The sequence below is a fragment of the Canis lupus genome, chromosome 28, assembly GCF_011100685.1.
Source record: "Canis lupus familiaris isolate Mischka breed German Shepherd chromosome 28, alternate assembly UU_Cfam_GSD_1.0, whole genome shotgun sequence".
Taxonomy (NCBI): domain Eukaryota; kingdom Metazoa; phylum Chordata; class Mammalia; order Carnivora; family Canidae; genus Canis; species Canis lupus.
Genome location: NC_049249.1, coordinates 15,771,124 through 15,788,590, shown reverse-complemented (window position 1 = coordinate 15,788,590; position 17,467 = coordinate 15,771,124). Strand labels below are relative to the sequence as shown.

At 37.9% G+C, this 17,467-nt stretch overlaps 1 protein-coding gene across 7 annotated transcripts in view; it reads left to right on the top strand.

Annotated features, from left to right (window-relative positions):
* Positions 1-17,467, top strand: part of NT5C2 (5'-nucleotidase, cytosolic II) — a 94,287-nt gene that overhangs the window by 22,327 nt on the left and 54,493 nt on the right. The window contains exon 1 of one of the 7 annotated variants that reach the window (XM_038578671.1): positions 7,866-8,000. The exons of 4 other annotated variants lie outside the window; for them this stretch is intronic. In XM_038578671.1, coding sequence (XP_038434599.1) covers positions 7,987-8,000 — 14 coding nt within the window. In that variant the 5' untranslated portion in view covers positions 7,866-7,986. Of the gene's footprint in view, positions 1-7,865; positions 8,001-16,854; positions 17,040-17,467 lie in introns of those variants that run through there. 2 more of the 7 variants (XM_038578673.1, XM_038578672.1) reach the window with 2 other exon arrangements.

Below are 17,467 nucleotides of genomic sequence, written 5' to 3'. Positions count from 1 at the left end.
ATTTTGATCCAATTTTTTTTATATGATGCAAGATGAAGGTCCAAAATCATTCCTTGCATGTGGATATCCAGTTATCCTGGCACTATTTGTTGAAAAGACTTCTTTCCAAATTAAATGATCTTGATACCCATGTCAAAATCAGTTGGTCATAGATGTGTATAATTAATTCTGCAATTCCAGTTGTATTCCTTTGATCTATCTGTCTACTCAGGTCAATACTACACAGTCTTTATTGTTGTGGCTTTGTCTTAAATTTTGAAGTGATGATGTGAATCCTTCGGTTTTGTTCTTCCTTTTCAAGATTGTTTTGGCTATTCTGTGGTCCACCTATGTACATAAGAATTTTAGGACTGTTTGTTAATTTCTACCAAAAAGCTAACTTGGAATTTTGATAGGGATTATATTGAATCTTTATATCAATTTAAGGAGTAGTGTCATCTCAACAATATTAAGTCTCTGATTGATGAATATGGGATATCTTCCCATTTATTTAGATCTTCTTTAATCACTTTTTACAGTATTTTGTAGTTTTCAGTGCACAAGTCTTATACTTCTTTTGTTACATTTATTCTTAAGTATTTTATGATTTCAGATACTATAGTAAATGGATTTTTAAAAAATATTTTATTTATTTATTCATGAGAGACACAGAGAGAGAGAGAGAAGCAGAGACAAAGGCAGAGGGATAAGCAGGCTCCATGCAGGGAGCCCGATGTGGGACTCAATCCCGGGACTCCAGGATCACTCCCTGGGCCGAAGGCAGGCACTAAACCTGAGCCATCCAGGGATCCCAAATTGTTTTCTTTTTAAAAGAACATTTTATTTATTTATTAGAGAGACTAAGCATGAGTAGGAGGAGGGACAGACAGAGAGGGAGAGGGAGAAGCAGACTCCTCACTGAGCAGGGAGCCTAATATGGATCTTGATCCCAGGTCTCTGGGATCATGACTGAGCTGAAGGCAAATGTTTAACCGAGTCACCCAGGCACCCCTGGAATTGTTTTCAAAATTTCAATTTTGGATTATTCTTTGCTGGTTTATGGAAATACAACTGGTTTTTTATATACTGATTTTGTATTCTTCAACTTGGTTTGTTGCCTCTAATAATTTTTTGGGTTTTTTTTTGTGAATTCTTTAGTGAGTCTAATATATAAGATCATGTCATCTGCAAATAAGGACACTTCTACTTCTTTACCAATATGAAAACCTTTTTTTCTTGCCTAATTTTGGCTAGAATGTCCAGTACAGTACTGAGTAGAACTAGTGAGAGTAGACATCTTTTTCTTTTGCCTTACCTTAGGAAGAAATCTTACGTCTTTCATTATTAACTACAGGTTTTTCATAGATGTCTTTTATCAGGTTATGGAAGTTCCTTTTCATTGTTAATTTGAGATTCCTTTCTTTTATCTATCTATCTATCTAGTCTATCTATCTATCTATCTATTTATGATAGACACAGAGAGAGAGAGAGAGAGCCAGAGACACAGGCAGAGGGACAAGCAGGCTCCATGCTGGGAGCCCAACGCAGGGGCTCGATCCTGGGACCCCAGGATTGCGCCCCGGGCCAAAGGCAGGCACTAAACCTCTGAGCCACTCAGGGATCCCCTGAGATTCCTTTCTATTCCTAGTTTGTTGAATGTTTTTATCATGAAAGGGTGTTGGATTTTGTCAGATTCCTTTTTGTGTCTATCAAAGTGAATCGTAGTTTTTGTACTTTGTTGGATTTGGTTTGCTAGTATCTTTTTGAGGATTTTTGTACCTATCTTCATAACGGATATTGTTCTGTTATTTTTCTTTTCTTATAATGTCTTATCTGGCTTTGGTATCAAGATGTAATGCTGGCTTGGGGCACCTGGGTGACTCAGTCCGTTGAGCATCTGACCTTTTGGTCTCAGCTCAGGTCTTGATCTCAGGGTCGTGATTTTGAGCCCCATTTGGGCTCCACACTGGGCATGGAGCCTACTTAAAAAAAAAAAAAAAAAAAAAAGATGTAATACTAGCTTGGTAGAATGATCTGGGAGGTGTTCCTTCTTTTTTTCTTTTTTCTTTTTTTAATTTTATTTATTCATGAGAGAGAGAGAGAGAGGGAGAGGCAGAGACACAGGCAGAGGAAGAAGCAGGCTCCATGCAGGGAGCCTGACCTGGGACTCTATCCTGGGTCTCTAGGATCACGCCCTGGGTTGAAGGTGGCGCTAAAGGGCTGAGCCACCAGGGCTGCCCTTTGCTTTTATTTTTGATTTTAGTAATTTGAGTCTTCTTTTTTTTTTTTTCTTCCTTCATTGTAATAGCTAAATGTTATATTGTTGGAACTAACCTTTGTTTCATTGATTTTCCTCCATTGTTTTTCTATTTTCTTTTGTTTATCTCTGCTCTGATCTTTAGTTTCCTTCCTTCTGCTTGTTTTGAGTTTAGTTTGCTCTTCCTTTTCTAATTTCTTTTTTTTTTAATTTTTATTTATTTATGATAGTCACACACAGAGAGAGAGAGAGAGGCAGAGACATAGGCAGAGGGAGAAGCAGGCTCCATGCACCGGGAGCCCGACGTGGGATTCGATCCCGGGTCTCCAGGATGGCGCCCTGGGCCAAAGGCAGGTGCTAAACTGCTGCGCCACCCAGGGATTCCCCCTTTTCTAATTTCTTAAGGTAAAGGTTAGGTCATTGCTTTGAGATGTTTCTTCTTTTTTTTTAAGATTTATTTATTTTAGAGAAGTAGTGTGTCACTCTCACACATATTCCTCCCCAGGTTGGAGACTCTTAAACTTTGGGTTTAATATCTTGCTTAGGATTCATTGGAGTTCTTTTTTTTTTTTTTTTTTTTAGATTTTATTTATTTATTCATGAGAGCCACAGAGAGAGGCAGAGACATAGGCAGAGGGAGAAGCAGGCCCCTTATCGGGAGACCGATATGGGACTCGATCCCAGCACCCTGAGATCACAGCCTGAGCCAAAGGCAGATGCTCAGGCACTGAACCACCCAGGTGCTCCTCTCCTTTTGAACTTTAATAAACATATGTTACACTTTAGCACTACTATGTCCTCTTTTCTTTCATTCTTTCTCTCGAATTTTCCATCCTTTTTTCTCTCCCTGTTATATTCTGGAAGGTTTTTCAGACTTTTAGTTCACTAATTCTCTTTTTAGTTGGCTCTGACCTGAATCTATCACATTTAAAATTTTGTTTTTTATAATTTTTTTAAGTTTCAGTTTCATTTTGGAATTCTTTTAATCAAATATACTTTGTTACTTTTTACGGTTTCCAGTTAAATAGTAAACATTTAAATCTTAAAGAACTTCTGTTTAAGAGTCAAAGGAACTGGGATGCCTGGGTGGCTCAGCAGGTTAGCACCTGTCTTTCTCTCAGAGCGGGATCCTGCAATTCCGGATCGAGTCCCACACTGGGCTCCCTGTGGGGAGCCTGCTTCTCCCTCTGCCTATGTCTCTGCCTCTCTCTTTCTGTCTCTCTCATGAATAAGTAAGATTTTTTTTTTCCTAAAGGAAAAAAAAAAGTCAAAGGAACTGAAGGCTCTATTTCTAACCCCCTCCCTTCAAGGCTTTTTTTTTTTTTTTTTTTTTTTTTTAAAGATTCCGTTTATTCATGAGAGAAACACAGAGAGAGGCAAAGACATCGGCAGAGGGAGAAGCAGACTCCTCACAAGGAGCCCGATGTGGGACTGGGTCTCCAATCCCAGGATCATGCCCAGAGCTGAAGGCAGATGCTCGATCACTGAGCCACCCACGCGTCCCTCAAGGCTTTTTAAAAGAGAATTTTAGGGCAGCCCCTGTGGCTCAGTGGTTTAGTGCCGCCTTCGGCCCAGGGTGTGATCCTGGAGACCCGGGATTGTGTCCCATGTCGTGCTCCCTGCACGGAGCCTCTTCTCCCTCTGCCTGTGTCTCTGCTTCTCTCTCTCTGTCTCATGAATAATAAATACAATTTTTTTTAAAAAAGAGAATTTTAATTGTTAATACATCCATTCAGAAGTTCATATGATAATTCCAAATTTTAATCTTTTAATTATTTTTTAACAGTGTTTAAAAATATTTAGGTGATATCTGAGTAAATTTTTGCTGTGCAGTAATCAAGTGTATGGAAATATAAGAGTGAATATGAAGTTCTCCTTCACTTACCCTTTCACCCTCACTCCTCTTTCTCATAGGTGAACATCATTAGTATTTTGGAGATCATCTTTGCAGTCCCTTCTCAATACATTTATTTATTTTTTATTTTATTTTATTTTATTTTTTTAAAGATTTATTTTTATTTATTTATGATAGACATAGAGAGAGAGTGAGAGAGAGGCAGAGACACAGGCAGAGGGAGAAGCAGGCTCCATGCCAGGAGCCCGACGCGGGACTCGATCCCAGGACTCCAGGATTGCACCCCGGGCCAAAGTCAGGCGCGAAACCGCTGAGCCACCCAGGGATCTCCTTTATTTATTTTTTGAAAAATATTTATTTGGGAGAGAAAGAGTGCACATGTGTGAAGCGGGGATGAGGGCAGAGGGAGAGAGAAAATCTCCAGCAGACTCCTTGCTGAGCATGAAGCCCAATGTGGGCTGATCCCACAACCCAAGATCATTACCTGAGCCAAAATCATGAGTTATGCGCTTAACCAGCTAAGCCACCCAGGCACCCCAACTTCTCAATACATTTAAAATATATGCATGCATACATGTGCATTTAGTCATTTGTAGATTCCAGTCTTTTCATTCCTGATAATACTAGTCCAGGCTCTGGTCCTCATTGTCCTGGATTACTTATAGTAATCCCCAATAGATCTCTTTGCTTTGCCTATTTTCTTCAAATCTATTTTTATTTTTTATAATTAATTAATTAATTAATTTTAAAGTAGGCTCCACGTCAGGCTTGAACTCAGGACCCTGAGATCAAGACCTATGCTGAATTGAACAGTTGGATGCTCAACTGAGCCACTCAGGTGCCTCCAAATCTGTTATTAAATCATATTATCACCCTGCTTAACACCTTCAGGGGCATCACATCCTCTTTGCAATGGGATTAATTCTAAGCCCCTTAACCTAATATTTAAGGCCCTGTGAGATTGATTCTTTTCTTTCCACTTTTCATTTTGAGCAGTTCCCCTCCTCCACTCTGTATTCCATTAACTCTGAACTGAGTCTAGGGTTTTTTCACACATCATGTCTGCTGTGCTGCTTTTCATTCATAGTAACACTTCTGTTGAAATGTTTTCCACCCACTCTTTTTCTTTGAGCCTGATTAACATCTGTTAATCCTTTAGCATGGTGGTTAAGAGCCCGGGTCTTAGGTTAACATTTTGCATTATTCTGTTTAATTTCTTTAGAATCACAGTTATTTAACTCCTGTAATCTTTTCTCATCTGTGAAATTGGGAAGATTTATACTTCATAGAATTATTTGAGATTAAATGAGATAATATAAAGTGCTTAGCACAGTGTCAGTTTATTTTTTAAAGATTATTTATTTATTTGAGAGAGAGCAAGATCATGAGCAGGGGAAGGATCAGATCAGATGGAGAGGGAGAAGCCCCCACAGGAGGGGCTCCATCCCAGGATCCTGGGATCACAATCTGAGCCAAATGAAGACAGATGCTTAACCAGCTGGGCCACCCAGATGCCCAGTACACAATGTCAGTTTAAAAAAAACAACTTGGGCGTTTTGTCCTTTAGTAAGACTCAGCCAAGGGGATCCCTGGGTGGCTCAGCGGTCTGGCGCCTGCCTTCAGCCCAGGGCATGATCCTGGAGTCCTGGGATCGAGGCCTTGTCAGGCTCCCTGCATGGAGCCTGCTTCTCCCTCTGTCCTGTCTGTCTGTCTGTCTCTCTCTCTGTGTGTCTAATAAATAAAATCTTAAAAAAAAAAAAGACTCAGCCAAGAGAATATAGATGCATCTCTCTGTTGTGCATATCTCTAATACTGTAATTGCACACTACTTTTTAAATTTTATTATTTTTTAAAGATTTTATTTATTCATGGGAGACACAAAGAGAGAGGCAGAGATAGACAGAGGGAGAAGCAGACTGAATGCAGGGAGCCTGATGTGGGACCCTGGGAGAGTGGGATCACGCCCTGAGCCAAAGGCAGCCTTTCAACCGCTGAGCCACCCAGGCATCCAACACACTACTTTAAAGCTTTATGAGTGGGTCTCCTCCATTAGACTTTGAACTCCCGAAAATCAAGGACTGCCATATTCATCTTTGTATTATGGGTACCAGACACATAGAGATTCAGTGAATATTTCTTGACTATATGAATGGAGTTTGAAAGAGCTAATCATCTCAGTGCATTATTATTTGCATAGGAAGCTCATGTAAGTGTGTATGCCCTTTTGCTCAAGTGAGAATCATTTTGCTTTCTCTTTGCAAGTAGTAAAGCCTTAAACTCGTAATTACATTTGCTTCTACCACACTGAGCCACATATTGAAAATCAAGGGAAGCCATGGGAAATTGGCAGTCTTAAGGATTATATCATTTTTCCATATTGTTTGTATTCTTTTATTGAATTAAGTTTGAGGAGAGCCTGTGAAAAGTCCTTCAGATTCATGTACAATTTGAGAATTGGATTTAAAAAAAATTTCCCCAGAGATATTTTGGTGAGATAATGCTTGGCAAGCAACCGGTTGGTTTCCTGCACCCCCACACCTGAAGTTACAGTAGTTCTTTGCGTGCTCAAAAATGACAGAGTAACCCTACTAGATGTGATCTCTCTTCTATAGATAAAAAAACCCTGATGTTTGGGGTAAGTAACTTATTCAAGGTGCCAGAGCCAGAAAGCGGAGAAGCTAGAATTTAGTTGTTCCAGTGCTCATTCTCCTTCCACACTGCTTTTCTAAATAAACTGAAAATAATTTTAGTTTGAAATGTATAGTATTTAATAGCACTGTATTTAAAAAAATTTTTATTCAAGTATACTTAACATACACTTATTTTAGTTTCAGATACACAGCTTTTAGTTATTGATGACTAAACATTTTAATAACTAATAGAAACCTTTTTAGTAAGATATTTAGGTGATATTTAAAGGATAAATTTTCTTTAATTAAAGTTTTAATTCATACAGTATTTCTTTAAGATATGTATATTTTTAATTTGAATCACCAGTAGGGGGATTTGCTTGCCATTTCAGTGTTCTTAGACTTTAACACCCTTGTTTATTTCTCCCCTTGTTGCATAATCCCTATGCATTATATTGGTCAGGAGGCAGGAATGTTGCAGATGTTTTTCTTTCAAACTTCAACTTGCTCTGAGATTTGGAATTAACTTTTAGAATCTTCTGGATATATCCCCCATTTGCCAGAGATCTGTAAATTGCTTTCCACATAAGCTGAAAATTTTAGGCAATTGAGTAAAACATTTGTGAACACAGATGTTTTACTTAAAAGCAGTTAATGATAAAGAAGACCTCAGTGTGTAAATACTTTATGTTCCTCCTGTAAAATGATCAGTATGTAAATACTTCCTTCTGTAGTTCATTTTCTAGGGGGTGAAAATAACTAAATTGAAAATTAAAACATGGTATTATTTATCCTGTTGATTTTTTTTTTTCCTCTCCCAGTGTAAACTAAAAATGATTTGGACTGACTAGGGCCGCTCCATTCTGTGAAACTCACATTGTTTGCGCACTATTGGCAGGCCTCATTAGGGGGTAAATTTGCTTTTTCTGTGTGTTTGCCAGTAACGATTCCTGTCTCTTAGGGGAACTTGCCATTTGGATTGTCGCCTTTCTAAACTGGCCAGTCTTAAACATTTCAGGCCATTAGTTATTTTTTCTGCCCTCCAATTTTTTTTTCTATTATTCTTAGGTTTTCAAGTATTTAAAGTGAAGGTTATTGGTCCCTGAGATACTGCCTGGTTAGGGTTCGGCATTGTGCCCGAATTTGTTTGGCCTCTCAGGGCCTGAGTTCTCTGTGCTTTAACAAATGAGCTACAGTTCTCAAGAGATCAGTGAAGCTTGTTTGTTGATCCTGTATTCTCATCCAGAGGAAGTAGATCTTTGAGAATGTCTAAGGAAGGGTAAGTGAGTTTATTATTCTTTTCCTCCATTTTTCTCAGTGAAGAGATGTTCTAGTCATCTGTGAATTGGAAGATTAATAAGCAGTGTTACCAGTCCGACAGAGAAGGTAGAGAGGGAGAGGTTGAAAGAAATTTAGCCGAAAGCTTACATTATTGTTAATGTTTTACATGTAATCTACTGTAAAGTAACTATTGCTATTTTGAAAGACAGCATTGAGGATGGATACTCTTCATAGGAATTTAGTGAGCCTTAAGCACTCTCTGTTTACTCTGTGGTAAACTCATTTTGTTTTTCTTTATTAAGTGTTTATGAATATTGGAAACAAACAGTGGTGTCTGTTACATAGAATTTTACATAGAAATAAGTGAAGTTAAAAGCTCAAAGGTATTTGCAATTAATTTGTACCTTTGGAAGATGATGTGAAAGATTTGAAGTGAAAAGCGGCTTGTGATTTTGTTTCTGGGGAGTGTTAAGCAAAAAGTAATTTTGAGTAGAATCTCTTATTTCCCTTTACTTTACAATATAAAATAGTTTTGTGTTAAGGTTTTCATTGTTTCTGTATTATTGTCTCCTATGCCACAGAGTCCGATACTCTTTTTGTTACCACTGTAATAGGTGACATATAACTTAATGATTGCATACTATTTCATTTCTAACCTTTAAGTGCAACTGGACCTGATTAATTTCAGACAGACATTCCCTTTGATTAAGTAGGACATAGATCTCAAAAATGTAGTAAAATTTAATTTTGATTTTCTGGAAGCTCTTAATTCTTTTTCTAGTTCTTTGTTCTATTAGAAATTTTGGAGTAGTTTCAGAGCCCCATTATTATAATTTATTTTAATCTAATGTATTGATTATGACCAAAACAAAATTGACCCACTTTACTGCTATTTTAAAACTCATTATTGAATAAAGAGAACAACCACTGGCATAATAATTCTATATTATTTTTAGACCTCTTATGATATCACTAGAATTTTGAGGTTTCTTTAAATGTAAAAATTATGAAAGGACTGCCTCTTTAGGGTTTGTATGTTTTCTTTCCTTCTAGCACTAGCTATAAACCTGCAATTAAACAATTTTTATGATAAAGATTATCATAGATGCTGGTAGGATTTGTCAGTCTTGTACACACAGTTGTTTATAAAGCTCGTTTGTAGATTTAAGAACTATATTTCTTTTTTTTTTTTTAAGATTTTATTTATTTATTCATGAGAGACAGAAGCAGACACACAGGCAGAGGGAGAAGCAGGCTCCCTACAGGAACCTGATGTGGGACTTGATCCCTGGACCCAGGATCACGCCCTGAGCCGAAGGCAGATGCTCAACCACTGAGCCACCCAGGCATCCCAAGAACTATATTTCTAGGTACATTCAAAATTCTTAGAAAGTAATTAGTACTAATTTTTCATCTATGGTAAAGTATGTGTTAGAATTGCTTAGTTAGAAAAAGATCTGTACAAACCAAAGGATACCATAAGGGCTAAGATACTCTTTTAGCTTTATTTCTAGGAGCTGTTGGGGCAATTCCCATACTGTCTAAATAGATAATGAGCAAATTCTTTTTTTTTTTAAACAGTAGCTACTGCCCATGTATTTATTTATTATTTTTTAAATAAGCTCCACACTCAGTATAGGACTTGAACTTACAACCCTGAGATCAAGAGTCCCACACACTCCATAGACTGAGCCAGCCAGGCAAGTCTGAGCAAGTTTATTTGAGATGCATGGATCATATAAATGAAATTAGATTTTATTTTTCTTTGTTGTCTTTAGAAATAAATGGATAACTTTTGTACTTTGTATGAAAAGAATTCTAGTCACAGTTTTTGTGTGATATTTGGACATGTAGTACAGTCATTTGATATCTATGAAGTATTTTTCTTACAGTAATAGGAAAAGATTATTATATTAAATCACCGAAAATTATACTTGAGTCTGTTTTTTTTAAGATTTTTAATTTATTTATTCATGAGAGACACAAAGAGAGGCAGAGACACGGGCAGAGGGGGGAAAGCAGGCTCCCTGCAAGGAGCACGATGTGGGACTTGATCCTGGATCCCAGGTCCCACCCTGTGGCGAAGGCAGATGCTCAACCCCTGAGCCACCAGGAGTCCCTATACTTGAGTCTTAAAGTAAACATATGGTAATGGAGACAATGTGGTTTAGTATAAGGACAAACATATACAGATCATGAAACCTAATAAGGAATTCATAGACCCACACATTTATTATAGTCAATTGATTTTCAGCATTGAGGCCAAGGTAATTCAATGGCTAGAACTGAACATTCGTATAGGGGAAAAAATGAACTTTGACCTTTATCAAACCACATATAAAAAATGATAAGTGGATTCTAGACCTAAATATAAATATAAAAAGTAAAATGTAGGCAAAAATCTTTGTGACTTTGCATTACCTAAAAATTTGTTAGGTAAAATATATAACATGAAAGTCAAAATTGATCAATTGTGTATCATATGAACAACAACAACAAAACTCTGCTATTTGAAAAATACCATTAAGAAAAGGAAAAAACAAGGCACAGACTGGGAGAAGATATCCTCAATACATGTATATATTTAATAAAGGACTTATATCCAAAATGTATGAAGAATTCTCACAGCACAATAATAAGACAAACCCCGTTTAAAAATGAGCAAAAGATTTGAATGTATATTTGTCATGGAAAAGGATATGGCCAATAAGCACTTGAAAAAATGCTCTAAAAAAAAAAAAAAAAAAGACACTCTAGTCCTTAGGGAATATTAATTAAAACCACAATGAGGGGCACCTGGGTGGCTCAGTCAGTTAAGTATCTGCCTTTGGGGGATCCCTGGGTGGCGCAGCGGTTTGGCGCCTGCCTTTGGCCCAGGGCGCGATCCTGGAGACCCGGGATCGAATCCCACGTCAGGCTCCCGGTGCATGGAGCCTGCTTCTCCCTCTGCCTGTGTCTCTGCCTCTCTCTCTCTCTCTCTCTCTCTCTGTGACTATCATAAATAAATAAATTAAAAAAAAAAAAAAAAAAGTATCTGCCTTTGGCTCAGGTCAGGATCTTGGGATCAAGCTTTACATCTGGCTCCCTACTCAATGAAAAGCCTGCTTGACCTTTCCCTCTGCCTGCCACTCTGCCTGCTTGTGCTCTCTCTCTCTCTGTGTCAAAAAAATAAAGAAATAAAATCTTAAAAAAATAAAATAGAACCACAATGAGATACCATTGTGTAGACCCTCTAGAATGACTAAAATTAAAAAGACAATGTGGAGCGCCTCATGCTGAAATGTATTGCTGATGAGAATGCAAAAGAGAAAACAGTTGGGGTAGTGCTTTTTTTTTTTTTTTTAAGGTTTTGTTTATTTATTAATTTATTTGAGAGAGAGTGCAAGCAAGGGGAGGAGCAGAGGAGAGAGAGAATATTAAGCAAGTTCCAAACCTAGCATGTAGCCCCAGGCAGAGCTCAATTTTAGGACCCTGAGATCCTGATCTGAGCTAAAATAAAGAGTTGGAGAATGAACTGTACCACCCAGGTGCCCTGTGTTACTGTTTATTCTTATCCAAGGAAATATACGTGGGGAAATAGATGCTTTAGGATATGAGTTTTATCATTTATATTAAATTCTAGGTTTTTTTTTTTTTTTTTTTTTTAAGATTTCTTTATGGAGAGGGCAAGTAGGGGGGTAGAGGGGCAGCAGGAACAGAGGGAGAAGGAGAGAAAGGCAGAGTCAGACTCCCTACTAGGTACACAACCTGCCTTGGGGCTGGATCCTAGGATCCCTGAGATCATGACCTGAGCTGAAACCAAGAGTTGGAGGCTTAACCAACTGAGCCACCCAGGCTCCCCTAAATTCTAGATTTTGGCCCCTCTTTTCCATTATTGGCACAGTCAGTACAATTTTTTAAAAAAGATTTTAAATTTATTCATGAGAGATAGAGAGAGATAGAGGCAGAGACATAGGGAGAGGGAGAAGCAGGCTCCCTTTGGGGAGCCCAATGAGGGACTTGATGCCGGAACCCGAGGGTCATGCAACCCTGAGATCATACCCTGAGCCAAAGGCAGATGCTTAACCACTGATCCATTCAGGTATCCCACAGTCAGTACAATTATTAAATTAACCTAATAATATCAGATAATCATATTTTCTTTTCATTTTTATTCCACAAAATTCAACTTTTGTATTTTACTGCATTTTATAAATTATCCTCTATACATTTGGCCTTTTTTTTTTTTTTTTTTTTTTTTTCATGAGAGACACAGGCAGAGACATAGGCAGAGGGTGAAGCAGGCTTCATGCAGGGAGCCTGATGTGGGACTCAATCCTAGGACTCCGGGATCCACCCTGAGCCGAAGGCAGATACTCAACCGCTGAGCTACCCAGGCATCCCTACACTGGTCTTTAAAAACTTGTAGAGAAGAGGGGCCTGGGTGGCTCAGTTGGTTAAGCCCTCCGGCTCTTGGTTTCGGCTCAGGTCATGGTCTCAGGGTCCTGAGATCTAGACCAACATCAGGCTCCATGCTTAAGCAGGGAATCTGGTTGTGTTCCTCCCTTTCACCCCCGTCTCTCTCCCCCTCACCCCCCACCACTTCTCTGTCATAAATAAATCTTTAAAAAAAATTGTGGAGGAAAAGTAAAAAAGAACTTTGAGGAAAATAGGAAAAAAGGAATTGGAAAAATCTATATTTAATTGGATCAAGGTTCTAAAACAGTAAATTTATATTCAGAAGTACTGATACTGTCTTCAGTTTCTCCCTTATTTTGTGTATTCTACATTTGCTAGTCTTTTATTCCCCACCATCCTGCTCTCATTACTGCAGTTCCTTCATTTGGGAAAGAAGGTGAAAAGAATTTTAATGTCTTTTCCTTAAAGTATGCTTTGAAAGCTTGAGTGGATAGTGTGATCAGTATGCTTAGTATTTTATACACATTTTTTCACATTTAAACATCTCTGAAGTTGGGCTGCATCTAGCAGTATACCACCTAGAATTAAGTCGAGTTCTTTCAGATACTTTTATTTCTTTTAGTCACCTAGGGGCAATATTAACCATCCTAGTAGTGCAAATTCAGACCACAAACCTACTACATGACTGTTCAGATCCTCAAGGGGAGGTTTTTCCCCTGCCCTAGACTGTGTTAGGACTGAGATGTACAGATTTTCTTGTGTGTTTCTTCTATGTTGCAGATTTATTTCTTCTTTTTCCTCATGTTATGGGTATAGCCCTGTGATATCCTAGCTTTATGAGGTTCTAAATTTTCTTGGGCACCCCCCCACATACATACATACATACATACATACATACATACATACATACATTTATTTATTTATTTATTTATTTATTTATACATTTATTTATTTATTTATACAGAGAATGAGAGAGGCAGAGACACAGGCAGAAGGAGAAGCAGGGGCAGCCCGGGTGGCTCAGTGGTTAGTGCTGTCTTCAGCCCAGGGCATGATCCTGGGGCCCCAGGATCGAGTCCCACATCAGGCTGCTTCTCCCTCTGCCTGTGTCTCTGCCTCTCTTTCTCTCTCTCTGTGTCTCTCATGAATAAATAAATAAAATCTTAAAAAAAAAAAAAGGAAGGAGAAGCAGGCTCCATGCAGGGAGCCTGACATGGGACTTGATCCCCGGTCTCCAGGATCAGGCCCTGGACCGAGGGTGGCGCTAAACCGCTGAGCCACCTGGGCTGCCACCCCCCACCCCCCACTTTTAGTGGCATCTAATATGGGTGAATTTTACAATTGATGGCATGTTAAATTTTAATCATCTTTTATTTTGTTCTATACATGTGGCCATAGTATACTACTTTTCACTGGAACATTTTTATATTGAGTATTTGAGAAAAGTTAGTATTATAATTAATTCATGTTTTTTTTTTAATTCATGTTTTACTTTAGAAATGATAATATGCTTGTTATTCAAACTTTTATTTGTTTATTAAAAAGATTTGAGAGAGAGAGAAATCACGAGATGGGGAGGGTCAGAGAGAGAGAGGGAGGAGCAGACTCCCCACTGAGCAGGGAGGTTGATGTGAGGCTCAATGCAGGCCTCAATCCTAGGACCCAGAGATCATGACCTGAGCTGAAGGTAGATGCTTAACTGAGTGAGCCACTCAGGCACCCATGTTGTTAGGCTGTTAAAAGCACAGGTTGCTGTTCTCTTGGCACGGTGTGATAAAATGTATCCTTCCTGAGTGTGTTTCTCAGAGAAGATATTCAGACAAATTACTAAATTATTGGCTGAAGTTTATGAAAACAAAAACTAATGCTACTTAAATCATTTTTTCTTTTGTAAAATTAGTCCAAAATGTTTTGTTGTGTCTGTATATCCATGGTATTTGAATTTCAGTTTTTAGGAATCCATTTAATAAATTAGAAAGTTCTTACCTATATATTTTTATATTGCCAAGCATACTTTTTTACTGAAGGAGAGGCAGAATGAGGTCTTGCAGTTATGTTTTTTAAATAACTTTATAGAAATACGGTTCACATACTATTCAGTTCACTCTTTTAAAAAGTAAATAATTCAGTGGTTTTAGTATATTCACAGAGTTGTATAACTAGCACCATTATTTTTATTTTTTTTAGTTTTTATTTTAAAATTTAATTAATTAATTTATTTTTAAAGATTTTATTTGATTATTCATGAGAGACACAGAGAGAGAGAGAGAGTGGCAGAGACACAGGCAGAGGGAGAAGCAGGCTCCATGCAGGGAGCCTGATGTGGGACTCCATCTCCGGACTCCAGGATCATGCCCTGAGCCAAAGGCCGGCGCTTAACTGCTGAGCCACCCAGGTGTCTCACCACTCTCTTAATTTTAGAAAAATTTTCTACCCCCAAATGAAGCCCAGTACTCCGTTAAATATTGTGTCTGTTCTTTACAAGGCCCTATGTTAGGTTTTGGGAAGGCAATAAACTCTGGTCTCAAAGTTTATAATCCAGTAAAGAATAAGAGAACTATCCATATCTTTTCTATATGTGCCAAAATATGCCATGTGCCAAAGTAAAGGATTTTGAATATTCAAACCTCTCACTCATCTGGATCACAACTTTATAATCTCATTCATTAAGTAGAAAAATAATCTGAGACCCAGAAGCTTCATTGCCAGATAGTTCCATGGCACAGCCAGAATAGTTTCTTGAAGAAATCACTTGATATTGCTGTGTGTTAAAAAAAATTAGAGATAAGTGAGAAGGACATTTCAGGTATAGGGAACAGCATAAACAAAGTTCAGGGCACTTTAGGAAATAGCAAGTAGTTAATTTTGATTATTAGAGCAAAAGGTACATGATGTGGAGCAATATGAGATAAAATTGATTTTGGAAAGATGATGAAAAGCTTTGAACTCCTTGAAGATACACAGACTTGTATAGTTGGGTAAGTAGTGAGGAATGTCTAAAGGTTGTTAAATAGGAGAATGACATGTTTGGAGCTGGGCTTTAGGGCAGTGCTTCTCAAACTATCAGTGATGGGGGATCAGTTTTTTTGTTTTCATTCCAGTCTTTTCGAATTGCTGCATTTATAAAATATGTAAAAATGAATTACTAGGAAAACGAAGACATTTAAGTCTAAATTATTTTTTAGTTTAAATCATCTCTGTACCCACCACTCAAGACTCATGACCAAGAGTTGTATGCTTCTGGAATTCAGCCAGCCAGCACCCCTATGTTTTCTATTATTAACATTGAACAAACAAAATTTTCACAGTTGCTATAAAAGTTTCTAAATACTTGCATTTTCTGTATGTAGCATTGGTCTGTGGACTATATACTACACTTTGAGTAGCAGTATTTCAGAGCAGTCAATTTGTCTATTAGTGTGCAGGCAGAGCAATTGAAAGGTGATTGCTAAAGAGTTAATGAATTAATAAGGACCTGGACAAGTTGTTAGCAGTATGAATTGAATGGAAGATCGTTTCCATAGACATTTGTAAATTTAAATGAAGGCATGTGAGATGTGGATTTGAGGGAGAGGAAAGAGTTAAAAGATATTAACCAGATTTTAGGGTTGAGTGGTAAAATGAGAGTGCCAAAAGCAGAAATAGAAACGAGTTTGGGGGCAGCCCGGGTGGCTCAGCGATTTAGTGCTGCCTTCAGCCCAGGGCTTGATCCTGGAGACCCAGGATCGACTCCCACGTCGGGCTCCCTATATGGAGCCTGCTTCTCCCTCTGCCTGTGTCTCTGCCTCTCTCTGTCTCTCTCTGTGTGTCTCATGAATAAATAAATAAAATCTTTAAAAAGAAGAAAAGAAATGAGTTTGGGGAGAAAGATATTAAATTAGATTTTCAATTAGAGGGACGCCTGGATGGCTCAGCAGTTGAGCGTCTGCCTTCGGCCCAGGGCGTGATCCCGGGATTTAGGATTGAGTCCTGTATTGGGCTCCCTGCAAGGAGCCTGCTTCTCCCTCTGTGTCTCTGCCTCTCTCTCTCTTTCTCTCTCTCTATGTCTCTCATGAGTAAATTAAAAAAAAAAAAAAAAAAAAAGATTTTCAATTAGAAATCCACATTATAGCATATTTTTATTAAGTAAACATATATACTCAGATATTTTTTGGTTCGTAATCTAAATTTGCACTCTTGAAAAAGCACTTGTAACTGTTTGATTGCAACGAGCTTTGAGTATATTGTTACACAAATCCATAACCAAAACATCCCCAAGAAGATTTTATACTTGTAGCTTTAGTCTCGTTTGTTGTTGCAGTAACTGTTGTTGGGCCCATGGCCAGGAAATTGTGACTCTAGGCAGGAGGAGGAGCTAGGGATAAAGTTCACCATCGCCAAAGAAACTCTATTCCAAATGGATTTGTGTGGAGCAACAGTGATATCCAATGACAAGTTAAATTAGACACAGAGGTGTTTTCTCCAACACTGTCTCAGAAGATACATGCCGTTGAGGGGCTTGGTTCAGACTAAAACGTCTTTTTAAAGTTAGGTTAAAGTTATACTGGGTTCTTGGAGAAGAATTTTGTTATGTGACTTCAAGGACTAATTGACTCAGATAGTTTCACACATTGCAGAACGGCAACCAGTGACAGATGAGGTAATGCGGCTTTAAATTACTAAATTATTGAGTTAAATCTCAAAACCACTAAGTGTTTGCTATTTACAAAATTCCAAATGTAGTAAATTGCATGTTCATGTTCCTTAAGTGTAAAGATATTAAATCGCTATTCTTAAAGCACGGAGTCTTTAACTTAAAATAGGTTAAGATGTATGTTTACTTTGATAGAATTTCTTTAAATTTTATGCTTTGCTGTGCTGGGATATGATAGTAAAAGCTGTTAAATTATCTCTGTCAAAATCTGTGCCTGGTTTTATAGTGCGCCTATGTATTTCCTAAAGATTGTTTCTCTTGTTAATGTTCAAATCTGTAACTTGCAAGTCTTAATAGGTAGGAATTTCTGTCTGATAATTGCATTTTAAGGTTGGATGCTTAGGTCAGTCATACTTTGTGGAGACTTTGTGCTT